Source organism: Panthera leo, chromosome B1, assembly GCF_018350215.1.
Source record: "Panthera leo isolate Ple1 chromosome B1, P.leo_Ple1_pat1.1, whole genome shotgun sequence".
In the NCBI taxonomy this organism is placed as follows: domain Eukaryota; kingdom Metazoa; phylum Chordata; class Mammalia; order Carnivora; family Felidae; genus Panthera; species Panthera leo.
Genome location: NC_056682.1, coordinates 32,656,048 through 32,672,883, shown reverse-complemented (window position 1 = coordinate 32,672,883; position 16,836 = coordinate 32,656,048). Strand labels below are relative to the sequence as shown.

Sequence of the window (16,836 nt, the reverse complement as noted above, 5' to 3'; positions counted from 1 at the left end):
TCTCTGGCCCTTCCCCTCCCCCATGTCATGGTGCGTATAAACAAGGGCTCCCTGTCTGGTTTTTTGCCTTTAATTCCGGGGATCTCAACATTATCACAACATCGTGAATGTACTTAGCGCCACTGAACCGAATACCTCAAAATGGCTAAAAGAGTAAATTTTATGTATATTTTACAGCACAAAAACTCTTTACTGTTCTTGTGGGGGGGGGGGGCGCGGTGGCTAATTCATTGTGGGATTGCAAAATGAGAGATTTTACAAAACTCCATGAGTTACACATCTAAATAATGCTTTTATGGTGCAGGAAGTCCTGAGTCCCCCTCAGCAATTGCCTTTGGAGTCTTCAGGACATTCATAATTCTCCCTCTGTGTGCCAGTGTCTTCCAGCCTTCCCATTAGAAGCCCTTTGTATTTAATGATTTGTTTATGGATCTATTTCCTTCCTCCTTGAAGACGTCTGGGCTGCTGGCATTCAGTGAGTGTTTTTTTTTTTCTTTTAAACGTTTATTTGTTATTAAGAGACAGAGAGACAGAGCATGAGCGGGGGAGGGACAGAGAGAGAGGGAGACACAGAATCGGAAGCAGGCTTCGGGGTCTGAGCTGTCAGCGCAGAGCGCGACGCGGGGCGCGAACTCACAGACCGCGAGACCATGGCCTGAGCCGAAGTCCCACGCTTAAGCAACTGAGCCACCCAGGAGCCCTCAGTGTTTTTATGTATAATAAATGAATGGCCACGTTGGTGATGTAAATCCTTGGCTCCAGTCGCTCCTCCAAGAGAGTTTGGAACCACACTTTCTAAGGCAGCCCCACCCCCACTCATCACTCCCCAACATTACTCTCCTTCCTTAATACCATTTAGCCCCATGTGCAGTTACTTGGTTATTTGCTGGGGCTTATGGATACTTGTGTTTTTCTTCCCATCATAAAGCAAGACTCGGAAGGGCGGAGATGTCGTACGTCTCGCTCTCTTGGCATCTCTCTGTTGAATGAGCGAATGAATCTCCGATCTGTGGCTGAACTTTTGGAAATAGCAAAACTCGTTCAGATTCGCCTTGGAGCACAGAATGAGCAGTGAAGATCAATGGTGTTTTAAGGAGGCACAGTTAAAATAAAAACGGTGGAAAAATGGTCCTGTGATTTTTTTCATACATGCCTCACTGCTTTCGGAGGCATTTTCGGACAAAAATATTCAGTAATATTTGGGAGCAATGTCATTATCATGGAATTCTAGATCACCTTGAGGTGCTTACTTTGTTTTGGTTTGTTTCTTCCTATAAAGTTTATTTATTTTGAGAGAAAGAGAGAGAGAGAGTTGGGGCGGGGCACAGAGAGAGGAAGAAAGAGAGAGTTCCAAGCAGGCTCCACACTGTCAGCACAGAGCCCAGTGCGGGACCTGAACTCATGAACTGTGAGATCATGACCTGAGCCCAAATCCAGAGTCAGACACTCAACTGACTGAGCCACCCAGGTGCCCCATTGAGGTGCTCACTTTGTAATGCTCATTTGATAGTGTGAAGTTTTACATGGCTTTTAAAAATCGCAGTAAAATTCATATACAGTAAAATATACTCATCTTAGGTATTCAGTTCAATGAATCTTGATGAACGAATGCACTCCATGTACCTAATCCTCCCAGTCAAGATGTAGAACGTTTCCCTTGCCCCAAAGAGCACCCTGTTGCCTTCTTCCACACAATTCCCGCTCCAAAAAGCAACTGCCGCTCCAAAGTAGGTCACCATGTGTAAGTTTTCCGGCTCTTCAACTGTATATAAATGGGATTATGCATGTCTTAGTATAACACTAATACAGTGTAATACTAGCTTGAGGAGTGGAATTTAGTGACCCGTCACTTACATATACTGATCTTGGGTGAATACTTCCAAGTAGAGATACTGCTAGGTCATAGGTCATGTGTATGTTTAATCTGATGTGAAACTACCCACAATGTGAGAGAATTCTAATTGCCCGTATCTGTACCAGCACCTGGTACAGTCTTTTTAACTTTAACCATCCTAGTGGGCGTAGAGTCATTTCTCATTTTTAAAAAATACGTCATTTGTACTGAGTTGAATTCATCCTGTTTGGAGTACAGATTTTTTTTTTTTTAATGTTTATTTATTTTTGAGACAGAGAGAGACAGAGCATGAACGGGGGAGGGGCAGAGAGAGAGGGAGACACAGAATCTGAAACAGGCTCCAGGCTCTGAGCTGTCAGCACAGAGCCCGACGCGGGGCTCGAACTCACGGACCGTGAGATCATGACCTGAGCCGAAGTCGGACGCTTCACCGACTGAGCCACCCAGGCGCCCCGAGTACAGATTTTGACAAATGCATGCACTCAGGAAATGCCACCACAAGACACAGAACAGTCCTATCTGCACCCCTCCCCCCGTCCCCCCAAATTCGCCAGCGTCCCTCTGTATCAACACGACCCTCAGCCTTGTTCTGTTTTCTTTCCCTATAATTTTGCCTTTGCCTGGTCCTGGCTGACCAGGGCTTATCAGCTTTACTCTTTACCCTTAATTTTCAATTTTATCCTTGTCAGAAATGCATATAATCTTAAAGGCCAGGCCGTTTCTAGCAAGTTTATAATGATACACAGCAGTCCCGTCACACCTCCTCTTGGTTTCTGGTTCTGCTTTCAACTCTTTCAGCCAGTTTTTGTAGTATATATGCTTTTTCATTTCCAAAGAACCACGCTTCTGTGACTTGATATTTCCATTTGCATTTTTGTTTCGTAACTGCTTCTTATGGAAGATAAGGATTTAACTCTCTTACACTCCCCACCAACCACCCATATACCTGTCTGTGCCGCATAGAGATCTCCCAGTATAAATGCAATATAATTTCTTTTAAAAAGTTATCATCTAGATGATAGGGTCTATGTAGGAGAAACAGCGGATGCTGTGGAATGTCCTTTGATTGCATTTCCTGTCTTGAATAATGTTTCTCTAGAAGTGTCTTCTGTACGTGGTGCCCTGTGGACCTACTTCTTTTTCAGATCCAGACGTCCTGACAGAAGTAATTAGCTCCTCCTCGTATGTCCAGACAAATGAGATGATTCTGCAGCTCCACTCATTTTCCTGGATTTGCTTCTGCCTTCCTGCTTCATCCTGGACTGGTTGCTCTCCAGTCCAGTTCCATAGCTTCGTTTCTGAGCTCGCGATCATCTGTATCAGGGTTAGAAACGTAAGAGCTAGTAGGTATCAGCAGAGCTAGGGATAATGGGCGTGAGTGTATAAATACAGGTTAACACAGCCATTGATTTTGACCTCTCTGCCTGTTTTTGAAGGCACGCGTACACATGGGCGCCTTCAGTTCCAGTCCGGCATCTCAGAGTTCATTCTAGTTTTTTCCCTTTCGTGTAACTCCCTTCCATGAGAGTAAGAGACCTGGCTTCCAGTATTAATATTCCAGTAAATTATTATAGTTACCGATTTCATCAGTTCCGCGGTATGGAAATAATCTGTCTCGATTACCACACCTTCTCCCGCACAGACATTCTCCTCAGCCTATCCTCTCTCTGATAACTCGTATCATTTCACCATTCCCCATCCCCATGGCCTGGGCATGGACGCCCTTCTCTTCACCTTCTTGCAGATCCCCCAGTCCCCATGGATGCGTACTTTGTTCTGCCTGGGCTCTGACATGCCCTGCCAGTCTGGTCCCTGTGCGGATGGCCTCCCCCACCCCCCTTGCAAATGCCTAAATTGCCCTGTCCTACGAAATGGCTCAGGGTTTACTTGTTCAGGAAGGGAAGCAGAGGGGCCAAGATACATGTCCTGAATCTGCCTCCCATTCCCCAGTGCTTTGCTCCTTTCAATCTCCCTATCCCGAAGAATTAATTGTAGCCACTCCGTTGCTTAAACCCAGCATTTGAATGCCCGTGAATATTTGCCTTTCATCCCTTGGGTCATGGCTGTTCCCAGCGAAATCATGAGCAACACCTGTTGATTCAAAATGGGTCCAGCATCTTTTCATCTCTCCCCATTTTCACTTTACCTACTAGTCTCCTCCCTGATGTTCCTCTTTCCACTATGTCTCACCTCCCACAGTCCATTCTTATGTAAGAGCCAGCATAATGTTTTAAAAGCATAAGGCATGATGATGTCATTTAGAACCTTCCGATGGCTTCCCATTGTGCTTAGAAAACAAACGAAGTTCCCCCATGGCGTGTGATAGTTCTGACAATCGATCCTGGCTGCCCATCAGCATCACCCGAGGATCTTTTTAGAAGCGCTAGGCTTGGGTCCCACCTGCGTCCAATTAAATCAGAATATTTGGGATGTGGTTCAGGCATTGGCATTTTAAAAACTTCTCTGGTAAACCTAATGGGCAGCCAGGGTTGAGAATCATGCCTCCCTCGGACTACCTTCTAATTGCCTTCTCCCATTTTATGACTGGTTCCATTCCGATTCTCTCAAGGAAAGCTTGATCACCTTATCTAAAGTAATGTACCATGTTACTAGTCATCCCACCATGTTCCTCTCCTTGAACGCTTATCAGTACTGCCATTATATGAGATCATCTTATTTCTGTATTTTTACTTTTTTTTTTTTTTTACTTTTTTTTTTTAATGTTTGTTTATTTTTGAGACAGAGGGAGACAGAGCATGAACGAGGGAGGGTCAGAGAGAGAGGGAGACACAGAATCCGAAACAGGCTCCAGGCTCTGAGCTGTCAGCACAGAGCCCGACGCAGGGCTCGAACTCACGGACCGCGAGATCATGACCTGAGCTGAAGTCAGTCGCTCAACCGACTGAGCCACCCAGGCGCCCCTGTATTTTTACTTTTTGTATCAGCGTAGATGATGTATACATCTACGGGATAAAAGAAGCAACTTTGCCCGTGGAATTAGGAACTCACAGGCGTGTTCGTTTCGGAGGGGACGGATTTTTATCCTGGATTGGGGCAGTCCCAGGAAAACAGAAATGACCGGGTGCCCGAATGGAAGAACCACGCTTTGCCTGGAATCGCTTTTGATGTTCACCATGGTTGTCAGAAGCTCTCCCCCCACCCCCCCGCCCCGCCCTGCTTTTGTTTTCTTGAGGTGTGATTGAAGCACAACATTTTTTTCCAGGTGTACAACATAACGATTCCATATCTGTGTTTATTGCAAACTGTTCATCACAGTAAGTGTTGTTAACATCCATTAGCATAGTAGTTGCGAAACCCTTTTCCCTTGTGATGAGAAGCTTCAAGACTTACTCTCTCAGCAAGTTTCAAATACTCAACACAGTATCATTAACGACGGTTGCCCTGCTGCACATGACATCCCCATGACTTCATTATTTTATAACTAGAAGTTTGTACCTTTCGACTCCCTTCACGCATTTCGCCCTCCCGTCCACCCCCGGCGTCCGGGCAACCACCAATCTGTTCTGTGTATTCAGGGAGAGAGAGGGAGGGAGACATAGAAACTGAAGCAGGCTCCAGGCTCTGAGCTGTCAACACAGAGCCCGATGCGGGGCTTGAACTCACAAACCGCAAGATCATGACCTGAGCTGAAGTCAGACGCTGAACTGAATGAGCCACCCAGGTGCCCTGATAGTGTCCGGATTTTAGGGGTGCCTGGGTGGCTCAGTTGGTTAGGCGACCAACTTCAGCTCAGGTTATGTCCTCGCGGTTTGTGGGTTCGAGCCCCGCTTCTGGCTCTGTGCTGACAGCTCGGAGCCTGGAGCCTGCTTCGGGTTCTGTGTCTCCCCCTCTCTCTACCCCTCCCCTGCTCATGCTCTGTGTCTATCTCTCAATAATAAATAAGCGTTAAAAAAAAAAAAAGTAATTTTAATGTTTATTTATTTTTGAGACAGAGAGAGACAGAGCATGAATGGGGGAGGGGCAGAGAGAGAGGGAGACAGAATCGGAAGCAGGCTCCAGGCTCTGAGCCATCAGCCCAGAGCCCGACGCGGGGCTCGAACTCACGGACCGCGAGATCATGACCTGAGCTGAAGTCAGACGCTTAACCGACTGAGCCACCCAGGCGCCCCTTAAAAAGTAATTTTAAAAAGCATCCGAGATTCTCACCAGTTTACTCCTGAATCATAGCTGCTCGTTTGATGTAGCCTTCGCTGTCTCTTTGCATTGCGATGCATTTGGAAGCCTAAAAGCACACCATATTTACCTATGCTTCTCTTGTCTTAAATATTGGGATCAGTTGGAAAACGGTGTTCTTGCTTATTAATATCCCTTGCAGGTATTAGCAGGTGAACTTACGGAGTCCTGACAGTAACATGAAAACTGCAGAGAGAGGGTACTGTGCCGCCGCCTAATACCAAGCAAAATGAACGTGCTACAAATTCAGTGTGATAATTTTGTGCCTTTAGTTGGGGGCTGGATGCAAACCACAATTTTAGAGAAGATTTAGGAGGTTTAAAAAAAAAAAAGCTTTCAAAAATGACGGGTTTAGAAAGCATAATTCTGTGATGAATGGCTGCACAAAAATACTGTTTACAGAAGTACAGAGAAATTCCTCTCTGACAGTGGAGCAAAGTCCAAACGGTTCCATCTCGGTTTGGTAGGACACAGGGCGAGGAAAAGGGCTTGGAAGAGACTATTGTTTCTCAGCTTGCCTGCCCCTCCCCCGCGCCAGGATGAGGCTGAAGCCATTGATTGAGGCGAAGGCATTGTCCTGTGGCAGAAAAACCAGCCAGTGATGTCTGGCTTGGTGTTCTAGCAGCTGGCTCTCTTGTGCCCTTTGGCATCCTAAATTGGGAGCAGGGTTTCCTGTTCAGATATCTTTTTCCCCACCTTGGGCCTTGATACGAACCTGGAACGCTTTCACAACATAGGACCCTATTCTTTCCCGTAAAAAAATATAGCCGAATCCTTTTAAAGGTTTGAATGCTGACAGCTTAGAAACTTGTGAAAATGTCGTTAAGCCTGTGCTCAAATTCAGCTTTCTTCTTGCAATACACCCGGAACAGATTGTGCGTCTGTTTTCTGGGCGATTTCGCATGGAACAAATTACAAGAGGGTTCTAGAACCCTGTTGGCAGATGCCTGACGCTTTAAGTACGGTTTGCATCTACTCACCGTATGTATATGGCTGCTTTACACATCTATTCTACTTCCAGCCGGGGTTACTTAGGCAAGATGACCAGCTTGATGCCTGATGGACGTGGGGAATGAGGAAAATCATTACAGTAAATTACCTCTAGTAGGTGTCCAATAAATATTTAATGTAAGTTATCTGTTGATGGACAGATTAAATTGTGTATTCCCTCTACCAGATAGAGGGTAGAGAAGCATCCATTGGTGTATGTGTATTTATTGAAATTTGTATAAAGAAGTGAAAGCCTTTATTCAAAGCCTCATCAAGCAAACAATTGTTTTTTTCTATTGTTGGGGGTGTATATAGCATTGCCAAGAATTGTTTAAAACATTGTTTTACTATTTGTTTGTTTCAACTTTTTTAGGTGCAAATGTTTGTGTATGTGAGATGTGCTATTGCCATTTAAAATTGTTGTAGAGGGGCGCCTGGGTGGCTCAGTCGGTTGAGCGTCCGACTTCGGCTCAGGTCATGATCTCACGGTCCGTGAGTTCGAGCCCCGCGTCGGGCTCTGTGCTGATGGCTCGGAGCCTGGAGCCTGCTTCGGATTCTGTGTCTCCCTCTCTCTCTGCCCCTCCCCCACTCATGCTCTGTCTCTCTCTGTCTCATAAATGAATAAACATTAAAAAAAATTTTTTTAATTGTTGTAGAATAGTGGTTCTTCACCTGAGAATTTAGATAAGAGAAAGACTATATAAATGATTAAAATATTTACTTTATTTAGTAGTGTAGGGTGACTTTTGAATTTATACATATCGATGAAAGTCTTATTCATTCATGCAAAAACAATGAATGGCTAAGGTATTAAGATATTATGAGGTTGACCTGCCTTCCGTCTTGTTTTGTTGTTGTTGTTGTTGTTGTTCTATCCTTTCTCTAAAGGAGCGGAGATGAGTCATGATTCTATTTGAATTCTAAATCCTTTACCTATGGAGAAAATAAAGCTCTCCTATAGATCTAAATTTTGACCGTGTAATAAACCCAAACTGCACATATTCTAAATAGTCTGCTAATTGCCCCCTGGATTCCAGGCCAATGTTCTGATAGAATGGGAGGATGTATATTGCTGATATCTTTATATTATCTCAGATAACTTAAAAGACTATGTTTTCTTATGCCCTGACAGGTTGGTACAGAGGATATACCCTCCAAAATAAATCGAAAAAGGTATGGTGTATCAATCCATTTTTAATTTGAATCTGTCTGCTAGTTTTGTGTTACTCATTTTCTGCTCATTGCTGTCTCTAGACCTAGTTTGTGTTCTCTGTGATGGTTCTTCTTTAGACCTGAAAACACATTCTCTGACCTCAGTGTTTAGGTAAAATGGCACAAGTCCCATTGGCCGTATTCCTACCTGCCACCTCAAGGATAGAGGCCAGAGGTGAATTCACACACTGTGTCGGGCATTTTGCTTTCTGTCCCTCAAGCTAAAAAGGGTGGTGATACAGTGATATTGTTATTGTTGGCTGTCTCTTTCAGGGGGACCCGTGCTTCTTCTTAATCCTTGGGCTGCAATGCTTACATCCCAGAACCAAAGCATCCCCCCATTTCTGCTTGATTCTATCCTTTATCACAAAATGGATAAGCCAGCGTCGTCATTTCGAAACCGGGAACCTCCCAACCCCAGTAATACGTCATGAAATCAACTTAGTGGGTTATTAACCATCATTTTCCAAAAACCAAAACTCTGAAAAGTAGAAAAGAAAATGGAACACTGTGACAAATCCTGTTTCATGCAACTTTTGTTTGCGGCTCATACGTTTATGTATCTTCTGTATTTTAAATTATATTTTATGTATAGTTAAGTACCGGGTTGCCATGAGAATGTATCTCATCATGGGCAGAGAGTTTGAAAAATACTGACCCTAGCAGGTTCCTGTACCCAGTGCCAAAACTACTCATCAGCAAGCTAAAGAAAATCTATTAGTTATGTTAATACCCCCCTCAGTTAATTTTAGGTCTGGTCAGTGCTTTTCCTTTGACGCAGCACCCTCTGGAAAATATGGAGTCAGCACTTTGTTTTGAAAGAGCAGAGTTGATTGGGCCATAGTATTTCCCAGTTAGTTCACATGCAAAATAGCTCATTAGGAAAGGGGTAAGAGAAACATTTCAGCCTTTTTAGATTCAGCCTTTTAGATTCAGCCTTTTCAGATTTTATCATGGAAGTGAACAAAACAAAACAAAACAACAACAACCCAAAACCCACAGTTCTTATTTTTCAAACACAGCATGAGATACAAGTAATCAGGGCACATAACTCTCAAGAGAGCTCAGCGGGTAGAAAAGCCCCTTTCTATGAAGTGTAGGGCATTAGAAACCACTGTTTTGGTCAGGCTTTTTGTATATTTGGCTTTTATGTCATACGCAGTATTTTCACACACACACACACACACACACACACACACGCGCATTTTGTTAACTTTGACAGTTTCATAATCTTCCAAAATAAAGGAGTATTTGCTCATAACACGAGTATCAACTCCCACAATTTTGGTTCTTTTTATCCCGCCCCAAATCCTGATGCTGAATTTTTCTGCCCATAGTTTGATTCTTGTGCCACATGTTTTCATTTCCAGCTTAACTATTTTCATTTAATCTCTTGCTGACTTTAATTTCTCCAGACCTTCAAATAGGGATGTACGACAGGGATGTTCTTGTGTGAATGAAAGCATCATAAGACTAAATCCAAGACCTTCCGTCCTTTTAGGATCTTTGTACTCAGTTTATAGACACTCCTGCCGCTTGGTATGGGGTCAGCCCTATCAGTGTTTATTTTATTCACAATTAGAGAAACGATAGTTATTTCAAAACATGATTGGAGTTAACAGTTTTAAAGTTCTGAGTTTATTAAAGAGCAAGAATATTTATGCCACTTAACCCCCAATCTTTAAAAAAAAAATGCTAACTTAAAAAAAAAATGAACCAAAACCCATTCTCAGGTAAGGTCATATGAACTTAAAGAACAAACACAATTCTTGATTTTTAACTGGTGATTGTGAATCATGTTGAAACAAGCTCCCAGACCACACTCTCGCCTTTCAGAGAGTTACAGAATGTGAGGATCCTTTTTGCGCATAGACGACCGCGGTTTCTAAGGCATCCTGTGATGTCCTAATAGATCAAAATCCATCTTAACTAGTGCCCTTGTTGTCGTCTTTGAAGAGTGAATGGAGTGCTTTGCTAGGATCTAAATGACAAGTTCCGGGTGTGTTTTTCAATTTTTTTTTTTTGTCTTCATTTTCTTAAAATCCTTAAACTTTAAATCTCAGCCTTATGAAGAATGATTTCAGGAAGAGCTTCTTCTAAGTCGGTGATAATTCAACGTTGCATTTCAATGAAATGGGAGGACAAACAAGGACCTGGCATTTACTTGTTGATTTTTAAGTTGAAGTATCTTCTTGGTGGAGAACTCCAGGAAGAATCTAGGGAATTCAGATAGTCATCATGAATTATGTTGAGCTTTTGACTCCCTTTCATTAAGAGATCCAGCCTATTTGAAACGCCCTTCTAATGCTGTTTTCCTGCCTTTGACGGTCTTTAGGGGAGGAACTCTTTGAAAGGCCTATTATTTTAATGGAAATTTTGGGTGTCATTTATCAGCCAACCTAGCCATTTAGAGCAGAGATAAAATGAGCTTGTGGTTTTATATTGAAGAAACCAAGAGCTTTGCAGAAACTGATTATTGATCCCCGCATGATTGTGGAAGTGTGGATAAGGGCAATATCTAGAACGTCATTAGTTTATTTTTTTACTGAAGTGAGTTAAGTTGCATTGAGAAAGGAAAGTCAAAAATGAGACAGGCTTTAAATCAGTAACCTATCCCCCAAGTTTATCCTGCCTTTTTTTTTTTTTTAAGTTTATTTATTTTGAGAGAGAGAGAGAGAGAGAGAGAAAGCGGGGAGGGAAAGAAAGAGAAGGAATCCCAAGAAGGCTCCGAGCTGTCAGCGAGGAGCCCAATGTGGGGCTCAAACTCATGAACCGTGAGGTCATAACTTGAGCTGAAATTAAGAGTCGGACGCTTAGCTGACTGAGCCGCATAAGGGCCCCATCCTGCCTTTCTGTGTATCAGATGGGCATAGGAAAAGTTCTACAAGGCTCAGATTTACCAGAGCAATTAAATGGCTGTAGGTGGGCGTATGCTCTCATGGAGGGAGGATGCCTACAGAGAACAGAGTGGCAATGCAACGAAATAAATATTCTGTTAACAGGAAAACCGTCAGGTCTGTAAATTTAGCATAAATCATCTGCTGGTAGTCTGCTTAGATGTTACAAAATAAGTCACTGTTTTTATTTCACATGCTTCTGTCTTTGATTTGGACTTCTCCCAGTTATTGGGAGGAGACCAGTCATCAGATTACGAATGCCCAAAAATTTTAGCTGGTCCGTTACCCTTCTTGATGAGAAAAATCTGCTGTGAGGATATTCCTTGGGATTAGCAGTGTTACATCGCATTTTAACCTACAAATATGGCTCCACGTAACTATTGCTTTAAGTGATTCATCACTTGCTAACTTCCCACTCCCCGTTTTTGTTTGTTTTTAACCATTTGATCGGTTTCCCAACATGACTTTGAGTCCTTCCTCTGTAATGAAAGAGGTCAGTGTCCCCTTGCTCCTGTGTGTGTTCTGGGGCTGCTCAATAACAGACTGGCATGGTACTTTCTTACTTAGACACCCTATGCCTATCCCTTCCTCACAGTGAGGAGGGGAAGGTAATGTACTTGTTTTTGGGTTCTTCCTGCCTGGCAGGAAAGGATGGCCATTTTGCCTTTGACTCAAGCAGTGGCAGGATCTCTCCTGCCATCACCACTTGTGGGAACAGCTCCATCTCAGATTTTCTTGCTGTTTCCTGTTTTGTTGACAAAGGGCTAAAATGGAGAAAGAAGAGCATTATTCAGGCAAACATAGCACACGAAACCGGACACCACACTGACCCCAGTGGTCGGTCACTGAGTGCATTAAGGATCGCTGGGTACATACACATCTTTGACCCGGTCCCCCAGGTAGGAGGATATTCCTCTCCCACCTTTGCGGTCAGCCACTCCCGACACAGAATGTCTACAGGGTCGCACTGACCTTTGCAGGTGCTGGGCTGGGAGCAGTTGGGCCAGTGGTGCCCATTAAATGTGCTCTTTTCCTACTTCTACTGGTCTGGCATGCACACTGCCCTTAAAACAAAGAGCAGCAATGCCTTTTCCAGATGGCACTTTCGCCATTTCTTGATGAATGTATCACCCAGTTAAACAATAGAAGCCGTTGGCATTTAGGAAAACTCAGATCCATGACCTGCTTTCTGGTGGTGAGATCTGATCTTCGCTTCTTCAGTTTCTACTGATTGGTTTCCAGTCTTTCTCTTGGGTCCTTCTGGGCCTTGGTTCTCCCATGAGCAATGTCACAATAGCGATGGAGAATCGCTTCTTAGGAATATAGAATGGAGAGCCATTTGAGACTGGATAATTAGAACTAATTGATTTGGGGCACATTTGGTTTAAGTAAAAGTGCTGACAGGGATTGTTTTAGAAAATCACTGTAATTTGATGGGCCACTAAGTACATAGCCCTCCATGTCACTAATTATGTGAAACCATTTGAAGGGAAGCATTTCATGGTACGATCTGGAGGGTTTTAGGATCTCACTGTGAAAGTCCTTGACATTACTGCGGCCCTGAGCTGACCCGGACATGTTTGCCTGTCCACTTGGGAAGCATCTCTCCTAGGCTCTGGGAACCCAGCTCTTAATTTCTGTCTTTTCAGCCATGCTTTCGTTTAGGTGTCAGTCAGGATGGTCGGCCCCCACAAGCCTGGCCGCAAACTCTAGCCACTGTCCAGGCATCCTGTTTCTTCCTCATCCATTCCTGATGCCCTCTGTGCTCTTTACGCTGAGATTCGTATAACCGTGTAACCAAAGTTCTTCTCTCTGTAGGGGATTTTCCCTGAAACGTATATCCATTTGAAGGAGGCAACTGTGGAAGACCGAGGGTAAGTTCCAATTCCAGGAAAACTCCTAGAAGTTGGTGAAGATTTCAAATTATCACTAAAGAGTTTCTTTTGCGCAGGATTTCTCTCTTCTCATATAAGAGGGAAGTGAATAAAAACCTTTTCCTGACGTGGTTCTTTCTGTTACAATTGTTCCTTCCTGGCATCCTTCCCTAGAATCCTAAAGACGGACAATGAATGAATGAAGGGCCCTTACCTTCCTTTTGTGCTGTCTGCTCACTGAGTGTTTGTGTGCTCATGTGTGCACATACGTGAAGCTTTGGCACTCTTTTGCTGGTAAGATCTGAGAGCCCCCAATTTGTCACCCTTGGGACAGAGATGGGCAAGCTGCATCCCTACAGTAACCAGCACTAAAGCTTAGACAAGTCAGGTAGCCTCACTGCACCTTGGACTTTTCCAGGGCAAATTGGGGGCGATAAATCTGGCCCTACGTTGGTTGAGCTTAATGTAAAATTATGAAACAACGTGTCTGAACGTGGCCTGCAGATAATATCCATCAAGTTTTGGATGTTCTTATTTTTCATCCACCTGCCGTGTGTCCTGGAAAGTACTTCTTCTGTGGCCACTAAGAGGAGTAAGACGCTTGCCCTGAAGTGGAAGAGAGAGACACGGTGTGGTTGGTGAGCCCAGGGGCTGGAGAGTTAAGGAGGGAAGGAGAGCCTGGCATCCCAGGGCTCATAGAGAGTGGAACGGATCAGAGTCACGCAGGCTCAAGGCATCAAAGGACAGTCTCGGTCGTAAGTTCCGCATCCGTGTTTTATAGACGAGAGGTGGAGACATGCCCCAGTTCACACGGCTACTTTTCAGTAGCAGAACCAAGGCTGAAAACCAGGTGTCCTGCCCTTCCGGAGAAGCTTCCTTCCAGTGGGCCATCCCTGGGGAGGCCTCCATTGTCACGCTGGCGAAAGGGCACACAGGGAGGCATGATCCCGTTAACTAGGGCTGACAGGTAAAAATGCAGGGTGCCCAGGTGAAAATCAGATAACACCAAGTACTTGTTTACAGTAAATATGATCACACTTATATTAAAAAAATTAGAGTATATTATATATATTATATATATTATATATTGTATATACAACATATATAATATATGGTCTATAATATATATTATATAACATGATATATAATAATATATTAATATTAATAAATATCAATATATAATAATATATAATATATAAAACATAATTATATATACTATATATGAATATTATAATTATATATAATATATCATATAACATATATATATAACTAATATATATCATTTAACATATATATAACATCATATAACATATATCATATAACTTATATAACTTACATAGATGATATATATCATATAACTTATATAACTTACATAGATGATATATATCATATAACTTATATATAGTAAATATTATAATTATATAATTATATGTTATATATATTATATGTCTTATATATATTACATATATAATATAATACAGATTATAGATTATAGGTTATTTTAATCTGTCTGAAATCCAAACTTAACCGGGTGTCTTGTAGTCTTAATTAAGTCCGACAATCCTACCACTATTTGCCATTTGTTCACTTGCCCTTACTCTCCTTTTCTCCTTTTGCTCATCATAAAAATAGCAGAGGATTGATGTGAATAGATACGGGGCTCGCTTTGTTGTAAGTCTCCTGTGAGAGAGTGAGGAGTTTGGTTTGTATGCGTTTTCAGTGCAGCGAGGCAGCAGATAAGAATACTGAGCATCACTTCATAAGAGAGCACTGCCTCGGTCCCTAGCAGCAGGTCCTGGTTGAGGTTACAAGCCCCACGACCCCTGTGCCATGAACACTTCACCCTCTCTCCCTAATGAAACGGTTGCTTGGCAGAACGAGCTAAAATACTGGCTTTGGGGCTTCCATCCCTAGGAATCACCGAAGCCAGCAGTGGCTGATAACCATTGCTCCTGTAATGATCCGAAATGGGGCAGTCCAGGCTGGGCCACGGGTCCATCTCATTGCAGAAATGATTCCTTTTGAGAGCTGTAGTGGTAAGGTCCTTCTCTTTCCCTCAGATGCCTAGGGGTAATAAAGTCTTCCAAACAAATTTCCCCACAACGGGTGAGTTTTGTCTTGTCTCCAGCCTAACCAGCCCCACTCCCGTCTTTGAACTGTGGGGAATATGACCTCTGTCAAGAAAAGCAGGGATGATCGACCCAGTGTAACACGAGCCTCTGTCTGGTTCTCTTTAGGCAGCACGAGACCGTGATCCCTGGTGAGCTCCCACTGGTGCAGGAGCTCACGTCGACCCTGCGAGAATGGGCTGTCATCTGGCGCAAGCTCTATGTGGTGAGCTTTCCCCGGGTCTTGAAGCTGGTGGCGTTATTTTCTGGTCCTGTCTGTTCTGCTGCAAGGTGTCAGCTGCATGGAGTAGGGTGCAACCATTGTGTGTTCCTTTGTATGGAACCCCCCGTACCTCAGCCAGAAGCCAGAGGATGGGGAACACACTGATGGAGTCCATAAAAAGAGAGCGAGAGAGTGAGAGCATGAGCGGGGGAGAAGGGCAGAGAGGAGGAGAAAGATAGACAGAGAGAGGGAGAGAGAAAATCTCAAGCAGGCTCCGCACTGAGAGTGGAGGGCTCTATCCCATGACCCTGGAATCATGACCTGAGCCAAATCAAGACTTAGGCTCAACCGACCAAGCCCCCCAAGTGCCCTTTTTTATTATATGCTAGTGTGTGTAAAGTGTATCTAACTTTGGTTTTGATTTGGTGGCTGATGACAGTGAGCATCTTTTCATGTGCCTTTTGGTCATTTGGATATCTTCTTTGTAGGAATGTTCGTTCACATATTTTGCCCATCTTAAAATTGTGATGTTTGCCTTTTTATGATTGACTTGTAAGGACATTTTGTCTCTTATCAGAGATATGATTTGAAAACTCACTCTGTGGGTTTTTTCCCTTTCTTGATGGTACTCTTCGACGCACGAAACTTGTTAATTTTGAAGAAGTCTGATTTTCCTATTTTTTGGTTCTGTTGTTTGTGCTTTTGGTATCCTAAGAACCATAGGGTGTTATAAATACAGGATCTTGTTTGCTTCTTTTCCCAAAATTTATGCCTTTTATTTCTTTTTCTTGGTCTTTTGCACTGGCTGGAACCTCTCCTACAATGCTGAATAAAATTGGTGAGAGAAAAAAAAAAAGATCCGTATAATGGACCATACAGTGGTTGATAACCATCATATTCTCATTGTCCTGGGGTAGGGTCATTGATGACACGAGATGGTGGAAGGAACAGTAGAAACGCTCTTTCTTAGCCTTTTGATGTGTAACCCAGTGGATAGGAATTTGTCAGTGTTTCACCGCCCAGCCGCGTGAGGACTCCCGTAAGGGTGGCACACGGCAGCCAGCGTACCTTACCGACCCCGCAAGTTAAGTGGTATTAAGTCACGGTCTTAAGTCTTCTCTTTGAGGCCAACTCGAAGGACTATTTCTCTCGACAGTGGTTTGACCTCATAGTGCTAGTAAGATACACTAGTTCAATGGGAAATTACACAGGAACCAGCCCATCGTCTCCACGATAAACCATAATCACAAGTTGTGTGTAGGTTTGCAATCAGGACGAGGTAGATGTGACCTTTAATATTATCGGGCTGAGAACACCCGGGGGCAGCTGTCTTGCAAGAGGCCAGGAATGCTCAAAGTCCCCGGGCAGCAAGTTTGCATCTGTGTCCCACACCAGGATGCTCTTTCCTTGACATTGGAATGCACAAATATCCTTTTCTGACGTTCCCTCTTTCTTGGAGACCCGGAGGTAAGTGAGCATCACT

At 43.5% G+C, this 16,836-nt stretch overlaps 1 protein-coding gene across 2 annotated transcripts in view; it reads left to right on the top strand.

Annotated features, from left to right (window-relative positions):
* Positions 1-16,836, top strand: part of DOCK5 (dedicator of cytokinesis 5) — a 220,895-nt gene that overhangs the window by 74,332 nt on the left and 129,727 nt on the right. For both annotated transcript variants that reach the window (XM_042934539.1, XM_042934538.1), the window contains exons 3-5: positions 8,172-8,212; positions 12,967-13,022; positions 15,260-15,356. In XM_042934539.1, the coding sequence (XP_042790473.1) occupies positions 8,172-8,212; positions 12,967-13,022; positions 15,260-15,356 (194 nt within the window). The remainder of the gene's footprint in view (positions 1-8,171; positions 8,213-12,966; positions 13,023-15,259; positions 15,357-16,836) is intronic.